At 37.6% G+C, this 22878-nt stretch overlaps 1 protein-coding gene across 2 annotated transcripts; it reads right to left on the reverse strand.

Annotated features, from left to right (window-relative positions):
* Positions 1–1136: 1136 nt before the first annotated feature.
* LOC306879483 (vigilin-like) lies at positions 1137–22132 on the reverse strand. 2 transcript variants are annotated; one of them, XM_079432465.1, is made up of 28 exons: positions 22066–22132; positions 20832–20903; positions 19197–19311; positions 18943–19106; positions 17896–18111; positions 17536–17742; positions 17165–17380; positions 16826–17032; positions 16517–16624; positions 15585–15689; positions 15384–15462; positions 15154–15293; positions 14744–14848; positions 14524–14637; positions 13759–13845; positions 13547–13678; positions 13009–13227; positions 12559–12780; positions 12176–12394; positions 11936–12074; positions 7100–7248; positions 6872–6976; positions 6576–6710; positions 6327–6470; positions 6053–6232; positions 5849–5965; positions 5619–5759; positions 1137–2809 (listed from the first exon to the last, which is right to left on the reverse strand). In XM_079432465.1, exons 3-28 carry the CDS (start codon positions 19270–19272, stop codon positions 2717–2719), a joined length of 3819 nt encoding a protein of 1272 aa, XP_079288591.1. In that variant the 5' UTR covers positions 19273–19311; positions 20832–20903; positions 22066–22132; the 3' UTR covers positions 1137–2716. The 2 variants fall into 2 exon arrangements, with proteins under 2 accessions (XP_079288591.1, XP_079288592.1); XM_079432466.1 differs by lacking the exon at positions 22066–22132 and adding an exon at positions 21578–21705.
* Positions 22133–22878: the final 746 nt, after the last annotated feature.

The raw sequence follows: 22878 nt of genomic DNA on the forward strand, positions 1-22878 counted from the left end.
GCAATACAATCGTGGACCTTCATTCGGTTTCTTAAGCCGGGCTCACACTGTGCGATTTTTAATAGTCTTTTGCGATTGTTGCTTGTTACACTGTACGAACATTAACCCCTGTCAGACTGTAGGATATCAGTTGTCTTAATGTCAGACTGTACGGCAGTCAAGACGCGACAAAAACGGACGTACTCAAGAAGACTTGTCCGGAGTTTTACGTCATCAATACGTGACCCGCGTTCTCTGGCAGCTAGTAAACAACAGCAACGTGTAGCGTTAGTTTTTACCCATAAATGGTAACATGACATGGGGATCATGTTCGTACAGTGTGACAAGCAACAATCGCAAAAGACTTTTAAAAATCGCACAGTGTGAGCCCGGCTTTAGAAGAAGAAAAAAATTGCGGGCTCGTCCGGGATTTGAACCCGGGACCTCTCGCACCCAAAGCGAGAATCATACCCCTAGACCAACGAGCCATACTAGTAGAGTGTGTCTTATTGTTTATGAATGTCGTCCATGTGTCTAGACGTTCCGATTAGTTTTTTTATGTCATGTTTTAACAAAAACCCTGCAACAGTATAATAAGCTTAAATACTGTAAGTGTATATTCACTCAGAGAACACGGGGATTATACTCAGGGGCAGCATCTCTATAGTATTGATAGGTGCAGCGGACATGAGGCCGGTTAGCTCAGTTGGTTAGAGCGTGGTGCTAATAACGCCAAGGTCGCGGGTTCGATCCCCGTACTGGCCAGCATATATTTTGTCATTCGATTTCTGCCACGTGTGTACAAGAACACAGATTAAGCCCTTCTTTATTGTAACCGATCAAAAGTTCGATTAATATTAATTGGAGACATTGATCATTAAAGATGAGCTATAACTTATAAATATTTTTTGCCTATCAATATACACTTGTAACAAGTGCATTTATATTTAGTAATTTATCACATTCTGCACTGATACAAATCTATGCATAAGATTAAATCTAGACATTTATGTAAACAAGATTAGTGCCCAGTTTCACAGACAGGGTTTAGACTAAATTGGGATTAGGCCATTGTTCAATTATGACATTTTATAGACGTGCCTTAGAAACATTACTGGTGTGCATCTAAAGACAAAAACAAAGGCACTGATATGTTTTAAGATCAGTCAGTGCAAGTTTATTTCAGTTGATACAGCTCAGATTTACATTTTAGTCTAGGACTAGGCTTTAGCCTCGTTTGTGAAACCGGGGGTAAAAAGTATTAAAATGTTGTCTTTACATTGAAATTTATTTGTGGCAATGCACAACCGAGTACATCTTTCTCCGCTGAAGTGTATTTTACCTTCTCTTTTGCCTTTTTGCAAATAAATACACAACTTCAAATTAATTTTTTCTTATGCCAAAGTATAATTCCTGCCCTGGTTTAGTAGGTCATCAGTAGCTTCACTGACCTGCTCAGGAGCTATACAGTCAGTTTAAATACTTTAATATATGGAGAAACAGTCTTGTCCATTTCCTTGACGTGCATTACTTTGCAAGTGAAAATAACTGTGGTTTTCAGCAACACCCTATCAGCATTCACCACAAAGTTCAAGAGGGTCTGATGGGGTCCATCCTACTCTCTCATTGGTTACTCTGAATGTGTAAGAAATCAGTCTCACCACAACAAGTCCAGATGCATTTTCAATTTTTACTTTGCTTTTTGGACAGTTTAATTTCCAGTGTTATCCTTAATCGTTTCCTTTGTCATTTTTGCATAATTCTTATAAGGCTATTAAGAGGGCCATTGCTATGGTTTCAGACCAACCTGTATAGCAACTGGAAGACAAAAAGGGGCTGGACACGGACCCATTAACAAGAATGAGTAACATGACATTACTTGACATTTCATTGGCACAAAATGGTCTATTTTCATCCTTCCAAATATTATAATCTTTAATAAACATGATTTCTGAATATCAAAAACAAAATGAAAAAATGTTTAAGCAGTTTAGTGTACGTTTTAGAGACTTTGGGAACCTTGGGACTTCTACTTGACGAGCGACTACATCCCTGGGACTTCCAAAGCAAATGGCAGTTTGAAAATACTTCTGTAGTGAAGAGTCCCTCTTTAAGTTGGAAAGCTGTAAAGGCTGCATGAAATCACTTCCCAGAGTTCAGGAATTAGGAACGAGGAAAGAGACAAGTGAAATGTCTGCAACAAAATGGCTACCCTAGGGAACTAGACAGAAGTACAGCTGGTTACCCATTTCCTATGAATGAATCTGACTTCAACCAGAAGCAATCTCTTTCAGAGGTATACAGTATATTTTTCCCCAAACCCCATTACAAAGGCAACTATGAGACAGCAGCTTAATAAACCCAAGAAATAACCTTTGTAATGAAATGTTTGTGTAATGGCATCATATCAAAAATTAAACCTGGATCGTTGCAGACCTGAAGCATGGCCAGGACTACTTTTGTTTTCCTTCAATTTGTGATTCTCTCTGAAAATGCAAACATGTTGAATCACTTCACACCAATTCAGATGAACCTTGTAAAAGGGTCACTGAACCTTTACAAGAGCCACTGAGAGAACCATCAAGACCCTTATTAGCAGAAGTAATTTGAGAAAAGGAAATGTGCTGATATATTAGGGGTCAGGGTAAGTGGTCCGTCTACATCCAAATGGGTCAAATGAGGGATTATAGTAAGTGGGAACCGGGGGTTGCAACATAACCATTGAAGGACACACATTTCAAAAACGTTTGGGTCCCCATGGAGATGATCTCGCATTAGTCACAGGTGCACCAAAACTGGGGAATTCCTCAGAACTGCTCATATCGGGGGCCTAGAACCAGAGAAAACATAGGACAACAGGTTCAATAACATTATTAGTAGTAGTAGTATACATTTATATAATGCCATGTCAGCATCTTAGGCTATTTTCATGGCAAAAAAAAATAAAATAAAAATAACACGAGTATAAGAAATATAATAAAAACCAGCAAACAAACAAATGTTATATTACACAAAAAAAAAAAAAAATTACTAGGGCTGCAGCTAACGATTATTTATTTTTTTATTATCGACTAATCTATCGATTATTTTCAATTAATCTATTTTCTTATCAGTTGATCAATTCTTTAGTTAAACCATCAATAAATAACAGTAACTTCTGCTATTAACCTTAATATTTTATTCAAACGTTCTCTCATAATACTTTACAAAAAAAATAAAGAAAAGAAAAAGACAAGAAAAGTAAAATAGCATTAAAATTAATAAAAAAAAAATAAAAATAAAAAAAACGCTAGAAAGAAAGAAAGGGCAGTGATACAATCAATAGAAATGCACATTATGGCTGCATTCACAGTAACTGTTTGGGACCGACAGCAGTTGCTTACAGGTGAGAGACTTGAAATATTTTATTCAGCAGATTAAAACTTCTGCTTGAATACATATGAATGAACAGCTTAAGTCACAACCGCATTCAGGACACTAGAGCGACAGAATCAAAAATGGCGTCATAACACCGGGAAGTTTTATCACAATTGACAGCCCGTTTTTAAATAAAAGGAGCCCAGTCGAGGCTTGTCCAATCCAACACAGTTAAACAACTAACAACGACTTTAAATGCTTTGTTAGCAAGTGCATCTCAGAGCTCACGCGATCGCTCCCACGGCACTGACGGCAGCTCCAGTGGATCTTAAGATGAACGTGAATCATTTCTCCTTCTCAGTCTGTTAAACCCGTCATGATTATACAGACAACTCGATGTCCCGTGCTGTTCCGTTCACAGGGCCAGAGCAGGCCTCGGACTTTGAGGAGGGGCCTCCATAACTGTAACATCCCCTATACGCTAGTCCACCAGTCAAGTCGGGCAGAAATACTAGCCTCATTGGTCATTGGATATAGCTGAATTGTCACTCATCTGCAATTAAACCAATTAATGTTGCAGTCCCGCCTTCTGAATGTTTGCGATGCAAAAGGCTAAACAGGCACGCTAAGTAGTATAGCTCCTAATGCAGGTGTGCGAGAGCAGTTGACATGCCAAGATGCGATGCTTTGAATTTGCACGTACAATCAATGACATCACGTCAGGAGCTGACTAGCAAAATAGTTACAAAAAGAAGAGAAGTTAGTATCCAAAGTTAAAAAGCTTATAATTTCAGTTTCTACAAACTAAACTTTTTCTACTTAGTAGCGACCGTGTCTTTCTGTTCCACTTGATTTGTGTATGTGTCATATTTAACATATGATATTAATAATGACAATATCTATATTGATTAAATGGGACGGGGAAATCCTGCCCATACCCAGCTAGAAAAAATAAATGATAAATAAAAAAATTTGAACTATAAGTGGTATTCTGGAACTGCGGTTAAATTAAATAAAACAGCAAAACAACAGCATCTTCAAACAAAAAAAAAAAAGATTACCTTAGATAAAAGTTTGATTAATATGTACATACAGTAGCAGTCAAAAGTTTGGACCCATTACTAAAAATTTCTTATGCTCATCAAGCCTGCATTTATTTGATCAGAAATACAGAGAGAATATATATATATATATATATATATATATATATATATATATATATATATATATATATATATATATATATATATATATATATATATATATATATATATCATAAAGAGTGATAGTAAAGATTTGTATTGTTTTCAAAGATTTATATATTTTTAACATCTTTTTAATAATAAAAATCCTGAAAAAAGTATCACAGGTTATAAAATAAACATTAAACACCATTTCTAACATTGATGATAAATCACCATATTAGAATGATTTATGTAAGATAATGTGACACTGAAGACTGGAGTAATGGCTGAAGAAAATTCAGTTTTGTATCACAGAAATCGGCCTATATTTTAAAGTATAGTAAAATAGAAAACCATTATTTTAAGTTGTAATATTTCACAAAATTATTGTTTTCTTGTTTTCTGTATTTTTGATCAAATAGGCTAAATCAACGCTTTGTGATCTTAAGAGACTTCTTTCAAAAACATTTAAAATAGCAATGTTTCCTAATTTAAATGCTGTATAAATAAAAAGGTTAGGAATCATTTGTTTCAAGTGCTTTTTATTGGGGGTGAGGGGGCCTCCAACATGAATTTTGCCTAGGGCCTCCTAATGTATAGAACCGGCCCTGTCCGTTCATTCAGCGCAGCTTTGAATGCGGTTGTAAATCCTGACAATGTAAATGTGTCAGCTCGGTTCTGACTGTCGTATAATATTAATAATAAATAATAATGGCAACTCTATGAAGTGATGTTGCCATACTAGCCTTCACCTTCTGCTCTAGAGTCTTGTTTTGTGTCAAACATGGCAGAAAAACTGTCTTAAGTAGGGATAACTGCAGGCTCGTGCAATGAGCGTGGCTAAAGGTGCGACTCGTCGACGCATTCCATGCTAATCGACATATTTTAATAAATCAACGTAATAGATGACGTCGACGAATCGCTGCTGCCCTATTTTTTACATGAACTTTCTGGCAAAATTATACCAAACACTTAAGTGAGTTCACTTCATAAGAGTTTTCTACATATATTAAAAGCTGAAAGACATTGGAATTACGCATAAAATGAATGATTACAACTTTCCAGCACTGTATATGGCACTGAACAGTATTAGTTTACCTTTTCACTGCCAGTGGCCCAAGGAGCCTCCCGCACAACAAAGCCCTTGGATGGGCCTCGTGGTTCTTCCATGCTGGAGGCAGTGGAACCAGAAGGCTTCATATAGGCCATTTTGGCTTCATTTTCAGCCACGTCAGCGATCTGAGGGCAAAGATGAAAAATTACTTTTGTCAATTTAATAATAATCATTTAATTGTAATTTATTCTGCCAAAGTATAGCATGTTCTTACATATTCCTCCTCCAGGTTTAAAAGGTGATCAATGGCTTCATCAACCTGTTCTGGACGGCCAGTCACGGTCACTAAATTGGGATCTGCAGCTCCACTCTGAGGGAATCGAACATCAACCTGAAAACAAAAAATACAGACAGTTATTAAAATGGTGCATTTAAGAAAAAAAATATTTAACAGTAGAAGTTAAATTTACCATCTCACCTTAAACTCATCCATGATTTTGCGAATTCCCTTGCCACGTGCCCCAATGATGCGAGCATGGACTCTGCTGTCCAGGGTGATGTCCTCAGAGATCATTTCCTCCAGTTCATCCACTATAGCCTGAATAGCATCACGTGCCGCCACAGCATTCTGCTCATAGCCAGTAATGGTAATCTGATCCTAGAGAAACAAATAAAAAATAAAAAAGTCATTTCCAAAAAAAAGGCATGTTTCTGAATAAAAAATAAGTTGTTCTTAGGCTCCAGCCTATTACCTGGTTCTCATAATTTTTTTCTGGAAACTGAATGTTAACCTCATGCTCATTGCGGATTTGGGTGATTATGGCACCCTTGCGTCCAATGATCTTGGGGTGATACTTGGGATCCACAGTGATGGTCAGCTTGAAGCTCCTGAGAGCCTGCGGACAAAAATATACATTTATAATATACAAGTCACAATGTGCGCTTACAAAGTGGAAATAATTTGCACAATGTTTAATTTGCCATTCAAGCTTCAAACTCACCCGATCCTCCTGTTCAGCCTGTAGCTCTTTGACACGCTCAAGAAGCCCCATTTTAGCACGGTCAAGGAGGGAGGCCAGGCCAGTAATGGAGATAATGTCAGACTGTAACTCATGAGCAGGCACTTGAATATTAACCTGGGAGGAAAATATATTTGTGTCAGGACAATAGGAAGAAAATACTGTTAAAACGTTTAGTTGTAAATACAATGCATATCTCTAGCTATTTATGTGAATTAACACCTGAAATGCAGAAATAGATTTAGAATTCCACTGAAATCAGCTGTGAAGAGACTAACCTCAAACTCATCCATCATCTTGCGGATTCCACTTCCTTTCTGACCAATGATGTAGCGATGAAGCTCAAAAGGCACTTCCACCGCAATGGTCAAAGGAACCAAAGCCTAAAGGACAATATTAAATATAAAATATAAAGGACGATATTTGTTATAGCATTTGACAAAAAGGACCAAGAACATACAAACAAGAACTACTGTATAGAAGGAAATTTCACTAGGGAGTCTCACCTTTAGCGCTTCAACAGCAGCTTCACATCTCTCTTTGCGGCCAGAGAGCACAATGACATCACACTTCTTTGGGACTAAAGGATCAGCAGGCTCCTTCACCTCTCCATTGGCCTCTCCATTCTCCTGAACTGGAGCATCAGCTGATGGAACTGGAGTGAAAAATGTGCAAATTATATATGTAATACAGACATAGAGAGATAGATAGGGGCCTCAGAAAACTTTAGATTAAGGCCTCTGCCAAACTCATAAATGTAGATGTTCAGAGGGGACTGCAGGATGCCTTAAAAATAATTAAATTCTTCATATTAAAAAATTAATTTACCTTTCATTAACTAAAATTTTAATTTAATTGGAAAAAAAAAAAAACTTTTAAATAACTTTTCCCATAACTAATTTAATAACTATTGCTTGACTTTATTTTTAACCCTTTGACACATACGATCACACCGGAGTGATTAGAACATTCAGTGCATCACGTAATCAACTGCTGAATTCAAATCTGCTTTTACAAATATTATCACAACTATTCAGTGTTCAACCATATAATGCTTATTTTAGGTTTCAGACATTTAAATACACAAGTACTAGAAAAACCATACATTTATAGTTTTGTAAAATACACTCTGATGTCTATGGAAACAGCAATAATGATCCTTACAAATAAACTGATGACATGTTTTATTGATATCACTTACAAATTGTGTAGGGAACTATAAAGTTTACTCTGCTCCAGTTTACCGGAGACTTACTTTTACATGTTTCGGTAGTAGAGGATGAATTTGCGTGTTTTAAATCCCACAGCTGGGATTCAGCGCGAACTAACATGGCAGCACCCATCACCCGGTATAGATCAACTACAACGGTCATTATAAAAGTGTTTAAACTACCAAATACATTTACTTGCACATATTTCAGAACAGGAATATCAAATGTGTCATAATATAGTGAGTATGTTTGTGAATGTGAATATTAATAATAAAAAGAGGAAAAACTAATTAAAAACGATCCACATGTCATACAGCGCTAGTGTGGATGCGGTGCATCACATGACAAGCATGACGCGTCGCCATTGAAACAACAAGGTTAAACATTCTAAAGTAACGGTCGCCTAAAAATACACACCCTGGGTATACTCACCCTAGAATATTTTAAACTCACGTGTGCAGGGATTAAAGTGAAAAATTATTCTGACTGAAATTTTTTTTTTCATAATTGAATCATTGACTTACTAGATTAATTTAAAAACGCAGCTCATTCATAAATGAAACACCGCTGTGTTTGAATGAAGATGCGCTGCGGCTTGGCTGGGACTTTGTTTGAAACTATTTTTGTTGATGAAATGGAGCAAAATAAGGCAATAGTGTTGTAGTCAGACAATATAAGTCATTTAATATTAACGTCTTGTTTAATGAACTGTTGTATTAAATCAATATCACATTTGCAAACTCTTAAAAATCATTAAAAGCTGTCCCTCATCTTAGTTCATCGCGATCTCACAAAACTTCATTATAATCAACGAAGCTCCTTACACTGCACAATGAATCTCTTATTTACACTGTCTACACTTTTTTTGTTATAATGAGAGGATGCGTCTGATACATTACTCAACGCTGCAAAAACACGTTCAAAGTAGGCCTACGTTAGAAACCTTTAAAGCTCCCTCAGCACAAACACAAATACGCTGATCGGGTCAGTTGCACTGGTGCTCCTAAATATGTTTCATAGTCGCACGCAGTAGTTTTCAGACGCAAATGCGACTGAAATGGTAGCACTGTAGAGCCCTGTATCTAAGTAAAGTCTAGCTACTTTTAAACGAACCATTTCAAAATGAAATCAAATACTCTCTGATTAGGCCATGTAATCTGTGAATGCATTTCTCTGCAAAGGAACGTCCAGTGGAGATTTCCTGAATTTCATCTTTGCAGCCGACAAGGACTCAAACATTAGTATATTAAATAATTAAAATGTCTCATTTTTTTTTCAGAATCATTAGGCTATCGCCTGTGCTTTGTGGCAAACTTTATGCGTGTGCTTGAACAAAAACGAAAATTAAAATAAAATTTATATTTTATGCTTTGTGAATGACCAACCCTTCTCCATTCGGCAGATATTGTTGCTTGGTTTGTGCATTGTAAATCTATTGTAGTCTACGGATGCTTCATAGCATACCGGCGCGCATGTTTACCTCGTTGCTGATGACTAATAAAGCTATACTGCTGTTTCAGGCTTACCGTATAACATTTTATAAAGAAATCCATTTTAATAACATTTTAGAAATCGCATTCTCTGCGAGAACTTCGCGAAGATAGCCTAAGCATTTGCATATAAATATGCACAGGCGGACTGTATAGCCGATGACAAATCGCCAAAACTATTATTTTTTTAAATATCATATAGGCCTAATTTTCATTGTCAATATTATCTTATTTAAACATTTTGTGTGTTTCAAATAACACTTGTTTGCTATCTGCGCTGCATTCATGCGCAAGATTGTGTGTGTTCTGTGAGCATGCTGCGGTTAGGCCTATATCTTTTTTTTATTATTATTTATTTTATTGTCTAAATATTTTTTTTTTTTCATTACATATCTTGTTTGGTTCAATTTCATATCATTGCATATTAAATTAATTCACTTTATGCAGATGCAAAACGTGAATCTGCAGTTTTATTCGCGGTCTATTTCATAAATATTTGTACAGCAGGCGGGCCGCGGGCCTATTATATGTTCAGCATATTTTAATTAACCTGTATTTTATCTTAGTTATTTAATGCATAAGCAAGTCATTAAAACATTTTTTTTTTCAGCGGCATCCTTTTAATCTTGATCAACAACTGATCAACGAATTGGAGCTGCGTTGGTCTGTTAGATCATTTTAAAATGTCAAATAGCCTTCTATTTGCAGGTTAGAACTGCATCTGTCTCAGATGTAGATTGGTGAAGATTTATTTTAATGTGATTCCAAACTCTAGCTTTAACCTATAAATGTGCTACATTTTTGGCCCATATTTAAGTGTTTGTGCGGAATATCAATGAGCATGCATGACAGGGAGGCAGGCGCCCGTGCAATCACTTGCACTTTTTCCTGATAATGAAACAAATTAAAATCAGCTCGAAACTGATTTTATGTAAATTCATAATGACAAAAAAAAAAAAAAAAAAAAATAAAAAAAAAAGTGATTTTGTAAAATAATGAAAACAAACAGGATATGCTTTTTGCCGTCTGTCACTGAACTGGAGCACGTCTCAAAAAAATAATACAAAACTCTCTCACATAGGCTACAAGAGAAACAACTATAGCTTGAAATGTATACTGTTAAATGAATCAATTAAAAACTAAATGAAATACTCCCTGATTATATAATCTGTATGAAGGTTACATTTCTCTCTAAGGCACGTCCAGTAGGCTACTGTGGGGACGAACACTGTGAATTTCATCTTGCAGCCGACAAGAAAACATTAGTTTATTGATAAATAATTTAAATGTCTCATTTTTCTATACATTAATAATCATTCATTTAATCTACTTTTGCTTGTGGAAAACTGTACGCGTGTGCTTGAGCGGAATAGCCTATGGATTATAGGTCTATTGACTTAATATAAATGTGTGATTAGTTAAATAATGACTTAAACGAACGACTAGTTAACTAGAAAAATCCTTAGTGGGGGGCAGCCCTACTAAACACCCTCTAGAAGTTTCCGTTAAAGTGTTTAAAGCATTTTATACGCGTTTCCATAGTCGGAAATAAATTAATTCCATAAATTAAGTCCGTAATGGAGAGATGTCACGTCCGTAACATTGATTTTTCCTCTGACACGCAAAAACGAAAACTTCAACAAAATTGATATTTTAGGTTTTATAAATGGCCAACCCTTCTCCATTCTGCAGATATTGTTGCTTCTGGTTTCTGCATTGTAATTCACAGAAAGTCTAAAATATGTTGTCTCCCAGAAACTCGTGTCTTTTTTCGTCACGTCCGTCACGCATGTGTATTTCCCTCATTTAAAATATAAAACAGGTTTATAGACTGATACTTTTCTGATATCTGGACTAAATTTTAAGGGGTTTAGAAAAATATAAAGAGATGGTTCAATATATTGGTAAAGAACACAATTTATGAGAATTTATATTTCAGGTTTTGACTGCGAATGTCACGTCCATAACGCTGGAATTGCTCAGTTCTACCTCAGCTGTAGCCTGACATGCAAAAAAAAAAAACACATTAGAATAACTTTTAAAATGGATTGAACACAAGGAGCACTTTTTCCGTGAGCGGGAAAAGAAAACACGAAGTGGATCCAGAGCGGAGTGATTACAGAACGCTTCGAGAGGAGAGAGGAACGTGCTTTCACTCCACTCCAGGCTTTGATCACATCCCCCTCAGCAGGCTGAATACACCTCATCTTTCCTTAATTTAAGAACTGAAATTAAGACATTTATTACACTATTTGAGGAATGTAAGCCTATTTACGGCCTTAAAATTGTGAAAAGTGAATTTAAGACATTAAGGACAGGCGGGACCCTGCAATTGACGGAAATCCGTCATAGACTCGTTGCAATTAACGGAAATCCGTCGTAGCGACGGAGATCTTTAATCCCTGCACCGTGTGAAAGGGTTAAATATTGAAGAACATATGGTTCTAGACAACCATACTATGGTTCTATTTCATAGTTCTATTATGGTGACTATTTCAAATGGGCCTTTTTTGCACTTCACCTTTAGTGTGTGGTCATTTTGTACAAGGGAGAGTTGTGGTTTCCATTTCAAAAGATCGATCAAGAAACATTTGATTTCCATGATGACCTTTTAAATATTAATATTCACTGTGGTATTTACCTTGCTGGTCATCTCTGTCTGGAAACTTGATCTGCACATTGTGGTCTTTAGTGATCTGCTGTACGCGAGAGCCTTTAGGCCCCATTATGGAGCGGTGGAACTTCTGAGGAATCACACACTCCACGATCACTTGAGCATCCTGCAAATATAGAGGAACATGTAGTCTGTTACCTCTTTAAAATAGCATAAATGTGGCAGTCTGAGATTGGAATTGCATTGCAGATCGTTACATCTACTTACCAAATCCTCAATCATCTCCAGCATGCGTTTCTTTGCTGCCTCCACACAATCTTTGGCTCCCTTTAGGGTGACCTTATCGCTCTGTGAGCCAGTTCGGGGGAAACTGACTATAATGCCACCATACTCGTCAGCAATGTCCCTCAGGACTTGGCCACGACGTGCCACGAAGAACCGATGGTGCTTGGGATCGACAATCATGAAATCCTCTACAACGTTATCCTGATGAGAAATATGATTTAAGAATCATTAGAGCAATTAGTATCCATTCAGAAGATTCTCATATTTCTAAGCATCAGTGATGTGGTTTTAAAAAAAAATAGATAAATAAAAATAAAAAATTTTTTTATATATAAATAAAGAAAAACATTAACATGGGGACTAACCAAGCTCTTAATAAGTGCCTCCAGCTCCTTCTGTGCTTCTGCTACAGCTTCCTCGGTACCGATGACCGTGATCAGTTCCTGATCCTTATCCTCAGCAGTAGGGAAGATAATCCTGGCACCTGTGCTGTCCCGCACCTTGCGGATATTTCCACCTCCTTTTCCAATAAGGAACTTGTGGTATTCAGGTTTGGCACGAAGCTCGACTGTGTGGCTTTTAGTTTGCTTAAAAAAAAATAAAAAAAATAAAAAATCTTTAGGTCACACAATAAATGCACAGCTCTCAAGTAGACTCAATTGTTTTTAGAGCAATAATGACTGGCCTTGTGTTTAAAGCAGTTTGGAAACTTGTACTAACAAACCCTGAGCCTAGATGACATTCCAAGCGTAACATCAGTATTACCTGCTTTGAGTTTCAAGTTCTTGAAGGAAACCCATCCCCTTCAGACATACCTTTTCTTCTGCCAGGGACAGCAGCTGCTTCTTGGCTTTCTCCACCTCCTCCGCTGGGCCTCTGATTGTCACTGCATCGATGCCAGAGCCCTCTGTTGGGAAATGGATGTGCACACCACCACACTCCTCCATGATGGAACGCACAAAACGCCCCTTGGAGCCAATTAGGGAGTTGTGCAGTTTTGAGGGGATGGACACCTCAACTTCTGTAATATTTGCCTGCAATAAATAAATAAATAAATAAATAAATAAATAAAATACATATACACTTCCATCCACATGCACTACAACTACAAGAAATATTTTTTTAAATAAGCCTCCTATGCTTATTGCATTTGTTTTCCATTGTAATATTAAAATTGTATTTTTTCCCTGTGATGGCAATGCTGAGTTTTCAAACATTTCTCCAGTACTCGGGGTCACATGATCCTTCAGAAATCAAAGTTTTGAATGGTAGTATACTTCTTAACAGTAATATATGGGAGGACTTTTAACTTGACATTTCAAAAATACAACAAACATAAAACAAAAACCTCACCAGTTCTTTCTGAATGGCCAGGATCCTGTTTTTTGCGGCCTCACAGTTTGCCTTCTTTCCTATGATGACAATCATTTCAGAGTTGCTGTTTTCCGCAGGCAGATCAATCTTAGTGTTAGTCTCTTCACGGATCTGAAAAAAGTTAAAATAGTACAAGTAAGTAAACAGACTGAAAATGGATGAACGTGTAAGTCTAAAAAGCAACCTCTTACCTTCTTTATATTTGCTCCTCCTTTGCCAATTATATTTTTGTGGAATTGCTTGAAAATGGGGACGGAGACAGAAAAGCTGTTCTCAACCTGGAAAAGCACATAAAAGTAGGATGGTTTAGGAAATGCTAAAATTGACACTGTCATATCAGACTGTTAAGCCCAAAACATACTTTTACACACAGCCTGCCACAGTATACTCCATTTGAAAGCATGTATGAATACCAGCAGTTGACACATACGCAATATAAAGTATCACCCTTGTCCAGTGAATCTCCAGAAGTTATGAGTGTAATGTAAAAGTATGTGTGCTTCAAAAAAATAAAATAAAATTAACGGGATGCACAGAATATCGCATACCACTATTGAATGCATTTTAAAAAAATACTAAAGATACTAAGTGTTGTAAGGCCTGTTTGAGTCTAACAATAGTTTTAATCTAATTCTATGCAAATAGAAAAGCACGTCACAGCAATAAACACAAAGAAACTAAATGGGATCACTTTCAGAACAAATTTTCCAGCTGATTGAAAATTCAGAATCCAGCCAACTTTAAAAAGGTTGAGCTTTTAAAACAGATAGAGAGATAGAGAGATAGGGTAATTACGTTGTGGGAAAAATAAAGATGTGCCCAGATGTTAAGTAGATCGAAACCTTGCAGTTGCCTGAATTAGTGTTCCTGATATACTGATTCCCGACATCAGCGATTGAGTTTAATGAGACTTGGCAATAGAAAATTCAGGAAAAAAAAATAATAAATGCGTGTACCATTTCAGCCACCATTTTCTGCATAAACTTTGTGCACTTTTCCACCTCAGTGCGAGGCCCACGCAGTTGTACAATGTCACTCTTCTGCGTTGGGTCAGGGAAGTTGATGATGACCTAAAAGCAAGGAGGGAAAAAAAAAAAAAAAAAAAAAGCTTTCTTTATTATAAGACACAGATATGTGGCATTGAAAAAAATATGCCATGCATCCGAAAACATTTACCTCAGGGAACTTATCCCGAACTTCCTTAATATTCTCCCCTTTCTGTCCGATGATGGCTCGATGAAAACGCTGTTCAATGATCATGTCCTTTGTACGCTCATTCTCCTGTTGAAATCATGACAGTCTTAGAAACTTTCAGTCAAGAGTTGCCAGGCAACTCCAGCAAATAACCCAGAGGACTTTATACTCTGAGGCTGTAGAGCCTACGGGTGTTTTTTTCCACTAACTACACACACACCTGACTCCAATTTAAGTATTACGCAAATAAATTTACCGCAGACAGTAAATCATCTAAGACAAAAGCAAACGATACAAGCACATAACTGGTAAACTCTAACCTAAAAAAACACTGTGGAGAGAATATGGTAAACAGAGCCTGCTTTATTCAATTACAAATCTATCCAACTTGCCATGCGTGACGCAAGCTCCAGCAGCTCCTTCTTGGCCTCCTGCACTCCCTGGGGGTCACCCTCAATACGGATCAGGTTGCTCTTCTCGTTGTCAGGTGGAATGCGGACTGACACTTTGTGCAGCTCCTTTATGCGGTTAACTAGATGCAGAGGGAAAAAATGAGTTTATGAAGGATACATGAATAGGTTCACATAATATCTGCTATAAACGTCGAAACAGCTGTACTCACTGTTTGCGCCGCCTTTCCCAATTAAGTGTCGGTGGAACTTGGGGTCCACGCTAATCTCTGTGTAGTCCATTCGGCTAACCTTTTATAAAGAATACATGAAAATCAACCAAATTGTTTAGGACACATTGAGGCCAATATATGCCTAAATACAACAACGCAAGTGAAAGTGTTTGTCACGAAATAGTGAAGTTAATGTCTTACCAGATCTGTAACAATGGCTTCAATTTGGCCCTGTACTATCTGTACATCTTTGGTGGGACCCTCCAGCGTGATCTTATCCTCTCCCTCGGTGAATTCAATGTGCACCTGTTGATAAACACGGAGCATTGTCTTACTGACCTGATATTTCAAATGGTTCAAAATTCAGTAATTTGCTTATCCTCATTTGGTTCCAAACCTATAAAACTTTGATGTTTCAAGAAGTTCATAGACAATTTTAAGAGTAATCCATACCAAACAACTTAAGTTTGTAAAAAGACACTTAATAGGATAAATACATTTCATTTAAACATTTTTTTAAAGAGCTAGTGTGTTTTCTTGATGTGCAAACGAATAGTTTGTTCAAGCATCAAGCAAAAACAATTGAGCTTCCATTTATTTGATCAAAGTATCTGCATTCATATGCACATTAACAGTCTAAATTAATTCAGTTCATGTCTGTTCAGAAGTGGCGATTAAACAATTTATACGGATTCATTTTAACATGTCTTTGGCCTATTTGAAGCATCAAGATTGGTGTAAAAGTCTCTCAATACAGGAACAGAAATATCTCCGGTTTCATAAAAACAATTTGTGTTTCGTGAACAAACAAGACTGTTGTCGGGGTTTGGAACAACACGAGGGTGTATACAATACATACTCATACAACAGCATCTGGCTATGTATTATTTTAATAGACTAATGCAAAATGAACTAATGTATTTGCAACTCTTGGGTGTAGATTCCAGTGTCATTCTAAACTACCTGTGCAGGTTGACGCAACTACTGTGACCTTTGTACTGTCACTCTGACATGTTACTCTGGTCAAAAACATCTACTGAACATAAGCCACAACTACACATTTCCCTCATTGAGCAAGACAATGGAAAAATCTGGCATAACACTCAGACTTGATTAGCGGAAAGTTGACTCGCCTTGGGCATTTGCTGTGTGACCTTTGCCAGATTCTGTCCTTTCTTGCCAATAATGAAACGATGAAGCCAAGAGGGAGCAGAGACTGAGGACACAGTGTAGCTGTTGGCCTATAGGAAAAAAATAATAAATAAAATCCAAAACAAGAGCAAAAGGTCAAAGGTTACAGAGTCAAATTGATAGCATTTCTGCAGTAATATTTTCAATACATTTCCTAAATTAAAGCTAAAAGAGAAGAGATCAAAATAGAGCTTGAGGGAAAGAATTCTTGTACTGAAACATGCAGGGGGGAGGAAAACGAGCTTGTTTACCTTGGCATACACTTCAGTGAGTGCCTGGCCCAGCCGGTCTGGCTCCCCACGCAGGATTACTGTCTCTGAGCTGCTGTCGAGGGGTGGGATCTCAACCGAGACGCCGGTCCTGTCCAGGATCTCTTGCAGGGTGTTACCCTTAGGCCCAATCACATACTTGTGCTGAGATTTCTTCACCTCCACTGCAATAGTGGTAGCATTCTTCTTCTGAAATGAGCAAAAGGCCACATTTAAAATCACTACTATTTTCACATAGAAATTCAGCCCTTTGTTTTAGAAGCATACTGTGGATTTTGGAAAAGTCAACAAAAGTCCATTCATTATTCTGTCATTGCTCACCTTCTCCTCATAAATCTTCTTGATCTTGGTTATGGCCAGGGCCACCTGCTCTTTCTCCCCAGTGATGACGATCTCCGTTTTGTTCACACTTGGTGGAGGCACATTAATGCGGGCTCCTGTCTCCTGCATCAATTCCCCCACCAGCTTGTTGTAAGCTCCAGTGATGAAGGGATGATACACCTTTTCAATGTTCATTCTCTCCACAGCACGCTTATCCTGCAATGATTTAATGAAACCATAATTTACAATGTTGTTTATTCCTCAATAAATGTGTAAATAAATTATTAGCACCATCCCACATCATCTGATTTGTAACTGTGTGATAAGCAAAAAAAAAAAAAAAAAGCTTAAACTGAAATGACGTTTCAGACCTGCTCAGCAGAGATGAGCAGGATCTCGTGCTTGGCCTTCTCCAAGCCTTCCTTGGTTCCAGAGATTTTGATGAAGTTACTGGGGTCTTCGGGTCTAGGGATCTGGATCTTGGTGGCAGTCTTCAGCTCGAGCTCCTGCAGCTTCTCCCCACTCTTGCCAATGACAAAGCGATGATGTTCTTTGGGGATGGCCACAGTAGCTGAAGCCTGTAGTCAAGTAAATACAGAAGTTACAAATATTATAATACTGGCTTACACAGACAAGCTGATAAGAATTCTCATGTTATCTTCATGACCAATAGCATTAAATCATTGATATTAAAACCCTATACTATTTTATTATTTAATATTTCATATTACCTGAGTCTGCAGTCGGGACACAATCTCTTTGCGGGCTTTCATGACTGCGTCATGCTTCCCAGAGACCATTATGGAGAGGCCTTGGTCTTTAGCCATGGAGAGTTCCAGGTGGGCTCCAGTCTTGTGCATAATGTCAAGACAAACTTTAGCCTGGTCTCCTTCTCCAAACTGGTTCATGTCCTTGTACTTGCGCTCTTCCAGAGGCACATGGAAAACCTGTATTTATCAAAGTGAAAGCCAGTCAAACCCTTGAATCAATATTCCCGATATGGTTGTGCCGATAGACGATAGTATAGTGTATCAACAATAGTCTGAGTTATTGCCTGTGGCTGATGCCTTTGACAACAGCAAGACAGTTATTATTATTAGGCTAGTAATACTACACAATTAATATTAGGGCTTATTTGTTACATCATATTTCTTTTTCAGTGTTTTTACAGTGTTGCGCATTATAACCAATCACACACGATTCTGTTGAGTTTATGAACGTAATGGCCAATCAGAGTTCAGATGAGTCCTCGCTGAATTTTGTTCAGTTTTGTTGTTCAGTGTGCACTCGCTAACAGAATTCTGGCTCGTGAATTCTCTCATCACGAACAAAAGGCTGATGTTCGTGCGATGGAAGTTTGATGTGGAGATTTACTCATCATACGGTGTAGATGGCTTCACGGGGAGTGTTTTTTAAAGCACAAACTCACTCTAGACTGAGTCAGTAATGTTCAATTGTAATGTAAATGTTCTTTGCTCTTTCTGTAGCTGCTTTTTGAATAACTGAGGAAATGCAAGCATTATAATTAGTAACTTACAATGTTTCTATTAAATTATGTTAAATACAAATTCAGTCACATTAAAAATATTAGACTGCTTGTAGTTTTACGCTGGAGTTGGTTCCCTTTTTGGCAATGAAACAAAGTAAATAATTAAATTAGCGTAATATTGTGTATCGCGATCTCACAGGCTGACGAGAAGACAATGACAATTGAGCAATATCGCCCACCACTAATTCCTGAGGTACGATAGTGGCTGTAACGAGCTTTATCGCTGTACCTGGGTGATTACTGAGGACTTGAGAGATTTGATCTTAGTCGTCCAGGCATTTCCAGTCTCCTGTACCCCCTCTGGAAAAGGCTTTTCAGGCAGAGGGGGAAAGGCATCCTTGTAGGTGGGAAGGCTATCCTCATCTTCAGCACCACTGGGGCCTGCCACAGCAGCTAATAGGAAGAGAGAGGTAAAAAATACAACATTAACTTTGCCAGAGAACGGTTACTGGCAAGTCAGAATTGGCTAAAATGGCCACATACCTTTGACCTGCTCTGGCAGAAGGCCACTGCGATGCTCATTAAAGCTTTCTTGCGTAAGTACAGCGACTGAGCTCATGGTTGAAATCCCACGTTTACACGGAGTCAAAGTGTGCCACTAAGAGAAAAAGATAGCATGTAATTACTGCATAAAGGAACAGTGTTTGGCGCATCTGTGAAATTACAGAGATAAAACAAAATACACACTGGCAGTTAAAACATCCATTTATCAACATGGGTGGAGCTGAAATCTTTTCACAAAAAAAAAAAAAAAAAAAAGAAACATTTACCACGTCTATTTTCCATGCAACTAATCTTACTGGGAACAATTTATACATGTAGATTTAAATTTGATGATTTACCCCATTATTTTTTTATCAAAACGTCATGACTCAATTTTGTGGTGAAATAATAGACTTCTCTCTGCTCCCATCTGCCGGACTTCTCCAAACATTTAATCCACTTAAACCCAACCCATATCTTAAAAACTGCCACCATCCGACCAAGAATCAATGGACTGAAGTCCCAATCCTACTTTTTTTTTTCCCTTTTAAAATAACCCATTTAATTTAGAAGTACGTCACAATAGAGAAAACAGTTTCTACTTCGGATTCATCACAACTTTGAAAAAAAGGGGAGAAAGCAATATTGTGATTTGTTTAAACAATATAAGAGAAAACTATCAGTAGAAGCAATTGTAATGCAACTGATCCATTTTGTGGAAGGTTAAAGTTGCCTGTCTGTTACCTTAGCCAAGGGCTAATTCGAAGACACTGAGTTAGTTGAACGAGCTCTAAAGCTAAGAGGATTTCCCCACTAACCCTTATTTGATGTACCCCTAGTATGTAGAGCAGCAAAAATAATAAGTTTCTACTTTGTAAATAAAGGTTCCACAAAGCATGCTCACATTTAATTGAAAACATGCACGCCACACCTCAGTGAAATATCTACTAGGGCAGACTGCTCCCCTTCACCCAGTACAGGACAAGATTATAAATGCTGAGGCTACTGTTAAAGCCATGAGGCCTTGAGCTCTGAAAGACCACTCATTCGCTGTAGAAATTTCGATGTCAAAGACTAACACAGCTCTACAAGAATAATACAAAGTAGGTAGCGAAAGTGGTGTGCAAAATGATACAGTAAAGTAGAAGACTATAATCTATAGATGAGGTAACCATCACTCGCGTATTAAGTCATACAACATTCCTTCCAGTTCGCTCTGACAATCTGGCCCCTCAACCCCCACAAATGCAAACTCCAAACCTCACAGTACAAAGCCATTTTACTGTGCTTCTCTGCATGCCCCTGCCAGGGCCTCTTCCTCTACAGGCCTCCTAAAGTTTTGGACCCAGAGGCTAAACACTTCAGACACATACATACAGCTCAAGGCACAAGCACCCCAAGGGAATTGATCCACAAGCCAAACACTAAAAATCCTTCAAATGCTCAAATGACTAGTTTTATATAACAGACTTAAATCATATGACCACTCATATGATGTGATTTGATCTTAAAGATCAAACAACTGTGACCCATGGGTATAAACAAGACAAACAAGGATTTTGTGGTTCAAAGCAAACATTAGGCATGTCAGCAAATTAATCTAGTAAAAACAAAGACAGTGGTCAATAATCTTACCAGCTAAATGGTCAGTTACCAGATAATCCGTCCTGTAAAGCTGCCCGTACGTGTCAGCCTGCCAGCTTTTGCCTAAAAACAAAACAGAAAAAGGAAGAGAAAAAAAAAAATTATTGTCTCCAATGATGCAAAACCACTTTAGGCTGCCAGAACTTAGTTACACGTGGCATGATTTATTTGCATTTCTTAGACCTTGCATAATTATTTTTTAAATACATGCAAATGTGATTCATTAAAGACAATTGGAGATAGGAACTAAAGGACTGATCCAGTCACCGACTTGTTAGTGTTCCTTACACAAGAGTTTCAAAATATTAAATAATCAACACGTTTGAAATAATACATTCGCAAATAGATGTATATAAAGACTGTGAAACATGCAAAACTAAACAAGAAAACAAATTGTTTCTTTAAGTGTTGAAATGGCCCAGCGGCTCTCCGACTTACTAACGTGGCCATCCCTGCGTATCTCGATTTAAATATGGCGGATTTACATTCGTTCTTAAAAAAGCAGCTGTGGAAACGGTTTAACATAGATGTCAAAGAAATGTTGTGTGTGCGTAAAAACGAGTTTGTAATGAAAATGTTCACCCTGCTGTATACATGCGCGCTACGTCAACTCATGACACGCCATGCTAACGGCTAACAGAGCAGGAAAGACGGATTTCTCGTTTAACACTTCATAATTGCACAATTATTCACATCTAAAAATATTTGAATTCTGAGAAGGGTGGATGGGTACATACTTAATCGAATTAATAACGTGTGCTGTTGGAAAATACGACAGTTCTCTTGCTTTGCATCGATGAAAAACTTGTCCTGGCTAGACACCAACTCCAGTAAACTTTGAGCTGCGCGTGCGCGATAGTGACACGTACACCAGCTAGCGCGAGCGCTAACACACACTGGATTAGGAAAACTTTACTCGTATTGATCCTCTATAAACCTAATGTCCCGACAATGGCAACGTCTCACAAGTGTAAACTGAAAACACGGCCTTTGCTGATGGACCAATGTGAATGTTTAATCAAGATCAGCATAAGTGACTGTCCACACAAAGTCCACGTATGCATTAGAGCAAAGGGTGAAACAGTGACATGGAGGCGATCCAGAGCACATTTTCATGGCAAAACATAAAGAACGATGTGCGTGTATCAGAAGTCAAGAAGAAGCAACGCAGGCTTTCGTATGTATAATGTATATAGATTGATTTGCGGAACGAAGAGTGACTTACTTGTGTTTGTGTTCCCGTCTGCCCTGTGTGGTGCAGAAGCTATAGTGAAACTCCACTGGCGAAAGGGAGGAGCAGCAGTCTGTGAGTTATATAGCTCAAGCCTCCTCCAATCACATTCCCTCACGTCACATTGCTACTACAGAGCATACAAGTCTTTCTGAAAAGGAAAGGCTGTAACATGTAGTGGTGGTGGGGATTTGGATTCATCTCAGTGACTGTATTTTGCATCTTTTCACCAGTTCGTTGCATCAGCAGCAGCAGTTGGTGGCTATAAGTGAGTGCATCATTGTTTATAATGAATCAGTCAATGAATTATTCCTCAATAAACAACGAGGGAAGTCAAAACAACTCATACTGTATTAAAACCTTGATTAAAAGTACTTTATTAAAACGTGTGCAAATATACCAAAAACGTTTCTAGGCTGCTAAGTAACTCAACTGGATTGGTATTTGGATTCATTTTTGTAACTCGAATCTTTTAAATTCATTGATTCGTTCATTCTTTTGGAGGTGACGCCAGCAGATCCACTTACTCTTTGTGACCCTGGATTTTTCGAAATTGAGATTTCTACATCATATGAAAGCTAAATAAATAAGCTTTCCATTGATGTATGGTTTGATGAAAAAAATCAAAATACTGAGGAAAATCACCTTTAAAGTTGTCCAAATGAAGTCCTTAGCTATTTATATTACTGATCAGAAATGAAGTTTTGATATATTTACAGTAGGGAATGTACAACATATCTTCATGGAACATGATCTTTACTTAATATCCTAATGATTTTTGGCATAAAAGAAAAATTTATAATTTTG

This window comes from Barbus barbus (assembly GCF_936440315.1).
Source record: "Barbus barbus genome assembly, chromosome: 13".
NCBI classification, from domain to species: Eukaryota; Metazoa; Chordata; class Actinopteri; order Cypriniformes; family Cyprinidae; genus Barbus; species Barbus barbus.

Bases quoted from the DNA above. Each gene is read 5' to 3' on its own strand.
- LOC306879483 (XM_079432465.1), bottom strand. From the start codon at position 19,272: ATGAGCTCAGTCGCTGTACTTACGCAAGAAAGCTTTAATGAGCATCGC. The intron at 12,075-12,175 runs GTAAGTAGATGT...CTATATTTGCAG, and splicing joins TGGAGATGATTGAGGATTTG to GATGCTCAAGTGATCGTGGA. The intron at 2,810-5,618 runs GTAAACTAATAC...CTCTGGTTCTAG, and splicing joins GGGCCACTGGCAGTGAAAAG to GCCCCCGATATGAGCAGTTC.